Raw genomic sequence first — 6,884 nt, forward strand, 5'->3', positions numbered from 1 at the left:
AAGGAAGGAAGGAAGGAAGGAAGGAAGGAAGGAAGGAAGGAAGGAAGGAAGGAAGGAAACTGTCGCACGCTTGTCAGGAGGCCAAGCAGTCTTGGAGGTGGGACCCAAACAGGTTGAAAGAAGTACATGCTCTGAAGAGTTTTCAGCTAACAAAACTTTATTTTTTTTTTCTGGTGCAGGACATCAACCAAACCACACCAACAACCAAGAACAATGGCAGACATGTTTCTTATGTAGAGGAGGAACTAAATCGAAGAAACTATTTTTAAAAGGATGTTCAGCTTCACAATAACAACAAAAAAAGGAACATTTGGTTTAAATGAACAGCTGATTAAGAAATACTTTGACCAATAAATACAGAAAACAAACATTTCAATTCAACCCAAACAAATACTCAAACTCAATATAGAAAACACCATACATCAGATCAACCTCCCGCCCTTCAATTATCCAATGGTGCAGTCCTGTACACACCTGCTTTGAGAGTGAAACAGCAGAGGTGAGTATTTCACAATATTTTAACTCTTTAATCCATGAATTTCCCTTTTATGAAGAGTTAAACAAAAACAAAATATTGTAAAGTGAAAGCAATTTACCTTTTTACAAAAATGAAAACAAGATGCGGCCAACCAAAGAACCACAACCCAAAAAAATCCACTTCACCCAAAACAACAAAAATAAAACAATGTAGAAAACCAGACGCTGTATTTAGCTGCTACTTTGGCCAATATACAGGTAACAATGGCTCATTGTTACAGGAACCATTAGAGCTCTAGTGCCCAATGTCTCAAGTTGAAAGCTTATATAATTTAATTCAGGTGTTAAAACTTCTCTAGATGTCCAAGATGCATGTACAAGGAAAATGTTGACAGAAGCACACGTTGGTAGGAACTACCCTTGATGTTTATTCTTTGTGAGTCTCTTGTGGGCAACAGCAGATGCAAGTCAGGGAAAGGTTTTACTTGGTAAATAAAGCCAGATAATGCTATTGTCAGGTGCCTCTGCACCATGTAGGGATCCAACACATAATTCAAAGGGGTTCAAAGTTTGGTGAATCTTACCATTTGTTCCAGGAGCTGCGCCCACACGAGGGTCCCTTTCAGTGCTCTCAAGTGATTATGTCAGAGTTAAGCTTTTCTGATTGCCTGATGCAGATCTTGTTTCTGCCACTTTGAACCAACTGTACCCATTTCAGAAACTTAAATTCTCCAAACCCAGCACACTGAACAAGCAAAATGTATCAAAAAGCACAGCAGCTGATGTATGAAAAGCATTGCAGGACGTCTTATGGGTCAAGATGGGCGTCCGCCACAAACTTTGCATAAAATCAAATGTACCCAAGATTCAAATTGCATCCGGTCTGAACAAACCATCACAGAAAAGGGTCTAGGGTTCAAATCCTGGCTGACATTTTCTATGGATTTTGTTTCAGACAGTCAAACATCAGACTTTTATTTATTGACTTCACTTACCTGCTGATTCAAATCAATTTGAATAGCCTCCTAAGGCATAGAAGCATCAAAAATAACATTGAACAATACTAAAAAGAGTGAAAATGTTACCCATTCTGTTCTTTAACTACATCACTTCCAACTAGCTTTATTATCATTTCAACAAGTTTAATAAACAGAAATGATACAATATAACAAATTGCATATAAATAACAGTTTGCATTTTTATGTGTCTGTATGTTGACTAGACCAAGCTGATAGAGGAAAAGCTGGAATATAACTAGACTAATGTGTTTCATAAGTGATCTGAATGTTATAATTAGTTTTATCCTCATATTGGCACAGGGTGTATATGTTATTTGTCCACTCATTAACAGATGTAAACATTTGGACCTCTGCATGTTCTTAAATTTAACACCTGGTCACAGACTAAGTAAGTAAGATTATGTCTTGACTAGGTATACCTAAAAATCATACTAGTCCAAACTTAACATTATTTTTTCAATACCCTAGGTTTTCAACATCAGCTACTGTTCAAATGCATTGTTCAATTTACATACTCTGAATCTTCAAGATACTTTCTGTATAAATGTCCCACAGGATGCATTAGTTGTGTAAATATTATGGGAAATCAGGCAAAAACGAGGGACAAAAAGCTTAGTTTATCAACTTCCTCGAAAAAGAAAATAATTTCAGGAGGAGAAAAAATGGATATAGTAAAATAGTGACCCTCTTTGAGCCTCACAGAAAAAACAAAATAACGAGGGGCAGTAAGGTCAGTTAAGTGCAGTTTATCTCTCTCCTCTTTATGAAGAAGAAAAGAAAGAAAAACTTTGATAAACTTCACAGATCTCCCTCCGAGAATCACCTCTCGCCGCCTCAGACAGCACAGCGTTTATCGCTTTTCTTTTCTTTAGACATAGATCTCATTATGTTTTTAATATGGGCATGATAACATTCTCTATCTGTTCTGGTTTGAGATTCTGCACAGACTGGTTTAATGGGGCTTTGCTTCATAGCTGCACTGGTGTTCTTTTTTATTTATTTTTTTCTAACTTTTCATAATCTGTCCAAGTCAAATGTGGAAATTGTTTTAATTTCTATATAGCACGTAGACAGAAGTTGGAAAAAATCTGCACAGATCTGCCCACCCTGCCTAGTCGGAGCTTCTCTATACGCAGTCAGTGTGACATGGAAAAAACTGGATCAGAGATTAAAAAGTCATACGCAGCCGGGGTGTTCTGACCTTTATAGTTCTCGCAGTCAAACACGTGCGTCTCAAATGTGAAACACAATACAAATACACATTGTGGATTAATCGATCTACCTTCAAGCATCACACAACAACCATCACCAAGTCTTCTATAATGCAGTTTTACTGGCTTTGGTTATTAACACGGACGCGACAGTGACTGCTGCTGCATTACGTCCACGCTTGCACGAAGCCAGCCAAACACCCCCTCACACATACTAGGTCTACAACGTAAGCCCGAGTGTTGTAAAAACACCAACATAAAACAATACAATATAGAATCAGACAGGCAGTTTTTCAAGAATGTCTACATGAAAGCTCAGCGGTAATAATGTAAACAGATGCAAAACCCCATCATGCACCGCAACATATTTTTGCAAAATATAAGAGGAACATTGTAGTTTGGTTTAAAGAAAGCATTTTAGTTTTATTCTAATTTAGTTTGTTGCAAGGATTTTAAAGTTTGAAGAAATAGAAAATTACACCATATGCCAACCGTCACAAGGATGTGCATGACAAGGAAGGGCTACATATACTGCATGCATCATTAAGGTAGCTAACATTGTATTACTTCTTGAGCTCCTTCAGTTATTTACTGTCACAGGTAAGTGCTTCGGCCGGACAGTAAAGGCGGATTTAGGCTGATTTATACTTCAAAACCAGTTCGTCTGCGTAGGTGTCGCAGTGAACAAAAATGCCGTCACCACCCCCTCTGCAGGCACGCCGCTGCACCTCTCCCAAATTGTAACTGACCACAGACATGATTAGACAGGAGGTCAGCCAGTTTTGTTTTAATGACCGAAATTGCGCAAAACAACTCGTGAAGTTGGACCAGCTAGAAGATCGAGGTGCGCAAGAACGCTGGGTGCCTTTTTCCACCTGGATCCCCGCTCTTTTTCACCCTTATGTCCCTCCGTTATTGGACTAAACTCACCCCCACTTCCTCTCCATATCTAGTCCCACGGCGTATAGCACAGACCACGGTTCAATATTGAGCATAAATCAAAAATGTCTGCGTCAAGCTCACTGCAACACACTGCTGCAGGAGTATAACCAGCCCTTAAGTGGTAGGGCTGGTATAATTGAAGGAGGGCCGGCCCTCAAACACTGAAATTAGGACCGTATCACAGATTACCAGTCCGAGCCTGCTTTGAAGCTTCTGTCTGAGCTCAGAATGTTATCTCCTCTTTCGTCTGTTTTTGGATGATTTGTCCCTCTGTTTAGGGCCCTCTGATCAAAACAAACATGGAGCAAGCTCTGGAGAAAGATGCGTGTCGACTCAGAAAAAATGAATCAACAATGCAGGGACTGGTGCTTAAAATTGGTTTTCTTCATAAAGGCCAGTGGGAGGGGCCGATCAGATGAAAGTCGGCGATAACCAAGCATGGCAGATTGACCGGTTCAAGGCTAAAGGATAGTAGAGAATGTGAGCACTTTTGACATCACTGGCATTGGTTTAAACACCTAAAGAAGGGATTGAAGGAAAGAACTGAGACTGAGTAAAACTGAAAAAAAAAGTGTGTGAGCCTAGTAGGTTTTTTCTATTTCAAATAAACAGTGATGTCAACATGCAGTAGCCTTTAGATGATCCTATAGATGCACCTCTGCTGTAAGGTACAGTCTCCATCTCTGTGATGTCTCACCTTCTGTCCTTGGAGCGGCTCCTGCGGCTGGATCTCCTGCTGCGGCTACTCCTCACCCGACTTCCAGAGGAGGAGGAAGAAGAGGAGGATGAGGATGAACGGCGACGTTGTTTTCTTTTCCTCCTGCTCCGACTGTCATCCTCGCTGTCAGAGGAACGCCGACCCATGCTGCTTATCGGTCAGCTGGAGAAAAAAAAACGCAGACAGAAGCAGGGCTGAGATGCGGGGATTCAACAGAACAGCCGTTACACACCATTGATTCAGCCACTTTTCTCCTATTAGTCATTTTATTCATTAAATATCGCATTAGGATAGAGAGCCTGTTAGTCAAACATGTCAACAAGAAGGCTGTAATGACACTGTAGTAACACAATCCAATAAATCCTGTAAGATTAATAGATATCTTTCATTTGTATTGAGGCTAAAGGCATGCTAACTGTGCTAGCCAAACTAGCCTACAGCTAAAAACATCCGCGTTTTAAGTGAAGTGTTTAACCTTCTTAGCGGTTTGGCTGCATGTCGTTTCATTCGGTTAAAAAAATTTAATTCTATGTCTTAGAAGAAAGACAGACAAACCGAAACATGGAAGTCCCGCTCCTCTCTTTAACAACATTGAATTCCCCACATGCAGTGATAACCAGGCTTTACCAAACGATGAAGGAAACATCGATAGAATCCAGGCAGAGGAGATGAGCACAGCACAACCGATTCAAGCCTTTTCTGAGTCTCATTCTTTGTGTTAAAAATATATAGCATGTCATTCTTACTACAGTAGCACCAATATTTTTTGTCTCCTCTTAAAATATAGACATTAATAGCTTTTAAATTTTAAATCAGAAGCTGCCTTAATGAACTTTAATTCAGTTTTTTTCTTTAAACACATTTGAATTACTTAGACTGAACCAGTCCAAGGTTGCTTAGCGTCCTTAATATAATATGGTTACTATTTTTTTTACATTTCAAAACATATTTTACCTTTATTTAAACATTTGTGGTGTATTTCTAATTTAACCATTTCATAATTTACGAATTAAAAATTTTCCTGATGATTCCATCATTTGGGATAGCAACATCGACCACTATGGCTGTCCTATGCTGCTTATTATTGATCACAATATCCCGTTGGTGGGTCACAACCATGCTGTCTGTTTGGATCTGGAATTCCCACAGGATCTTATAGCTCTGTCAGTTTCCACTACCTTTGGAGGTTGCTCATAGTTTGACCTGGTGGTCCCCAGTTTGTATACTGCTCAGATGTTTCTATACCAGGCCCTTGGTTATGATGTTCCATATATCCCTTTCCTGCCTTCATCTTACACCATGTTGTGAGATGGTGGATTGTTTCTGGGGCCTCTTTGCATAGCCTGCACCTGGGATCTTGCCTGGTATGGTAGACCTCTTTTTCTCAGGTTCTCCAGGCCTGCTCCTCTCCAGCCATTGGAAGCCACTTCATCTATCTGTTGGTGATACATCCCATGTAGGGATTTTCTTCCTCACATGATGGTTCCTCCAGTTCCTTCATTTTCAGCTTCCTCTGTCTAAGACATTAACTAAGTGCTTCATCCATCGGGGCCATCTTCCTAATCAATGTTTCCTAATGCCTGATGTTATATCTTCAGTGGTGGCTCTGATGCTCTCTAGGTATCTGCCTCCTTTAATGCCCTTAGTGTATAGTCTCTAGATATGGGATTTGGCGTGGAATCCACCATGGACGGTGAATAGCTTTCATGTTTTAACATCAATGGCCTGAATTTCCTGCTTAGCTCAACTTATGATCCCAGCAGGGTATCTGATTACTGACAAGGCATAGCTGTTGATTGCCTGGAACTTGTTCTTACCATTGAGCTTACTTCTTACTCAAAACTGGTTTATTACTTTTATACAAATTACATACACATTTATAATGAATTGACTGATTAAAGGATGGAAAATCTCCGACAGAATGGATCTTTATCTTTTTTTTTAATGATAACAATAAAAAGCTCAACTACTTCCGGGAAGCCAGTCATTTTTCTTGATGGTGGAATGGTTTTATTTAGTTTGTTCTTCCACTTCTCCAGTTTAGGCGATTGTAGAATTAACTTTTTTCTAAAATGTATGCATAAAGCCAGAATGCCCAATAAAACATAAAAAAAGTCATCCCAGTGAAACAGATAGAATCTTTTAGCCCTTTTGTAAATATGAATTTTGAAACACATGCTTCATCACTGGCTTTGGTTTGCACAAAAACTACTAATGTAACAGTACAAAAAGAAGTCATGTTAAATTAAACTTTTTTGCAAATTTTAGTTCTCTCTGGGGGCTCCTGTTATTTTGCAAGCTGTATATACATCTGTTTAGTTCCCTTTTGCTTGTAACTGGATTGCATGTAACCATTTTTTTTCTTCACTCTGCTTGTAAATTACTTTTGATTTGATTCACTTCTGTGTAAAATACAATATATTTTACTCAGTGGAAGCCACATTTAATCGTTTAAATAAGCAGCCATTGTAATAATTTTATTTTCTAAAGTAGATAAAAAGGAAGCCAACTTCTAAT

General features: G+C 39.1%; 1 protein-coding gene across 2 annotated transcripts in view; it reads right to left on the reverse strand.

Moving 5' to 3' along the window:
• Positions 1–5,040, reverse strand: part of rsrc1 (arginine/serine-rich coiled-coil 1) — a 173,875-nt gene extending 168,835 nt beyond the window's left edge. Inside the window, exons 1-2 of one of the 2 annotated variants that reach the window (XM_015377242.1) lie at positions 4,843–4,861; positions 4,347–4,529 (exon numbers count right to left, since the gene is read on the reverse strand). In XM_015377242.1, the coding sequence (XP_015232728.1) occupies positions 4,347–4,513 (167 nt within the window). In that variant the 5' untranslated portion in view covers positions 4,514–4,529; positions 4,843–4,861. Of the gene's footprint in view, positions 1–4,346; positions 4,530–4,842; positions 4,862–4,922 lie in introns of those variants that run through there. The other variant, XM_015377241.1, reaches the window with a different exon arrangement.
• Positions 5,041–6,884: the final 1,844 nt, after the last annotated feature.

Source organism: Cyprinodon variegatus, unplaced genomic scaffold (assembly GCF_000732505.1).
Source record: "Cyprinodon variegatus isolate N-32 unplaced genomic scaffold, C_variegatus-1.0 Scaffold150, whole genome shotgun sequence".
NCBI classification, from domain to species: Eukaryota; Metazoa; Chordata; class Actinopteri; order Cyprinodontiformes; family Cyprinodontidae; genus Cyprinodon; species Cyprinodon variegatus.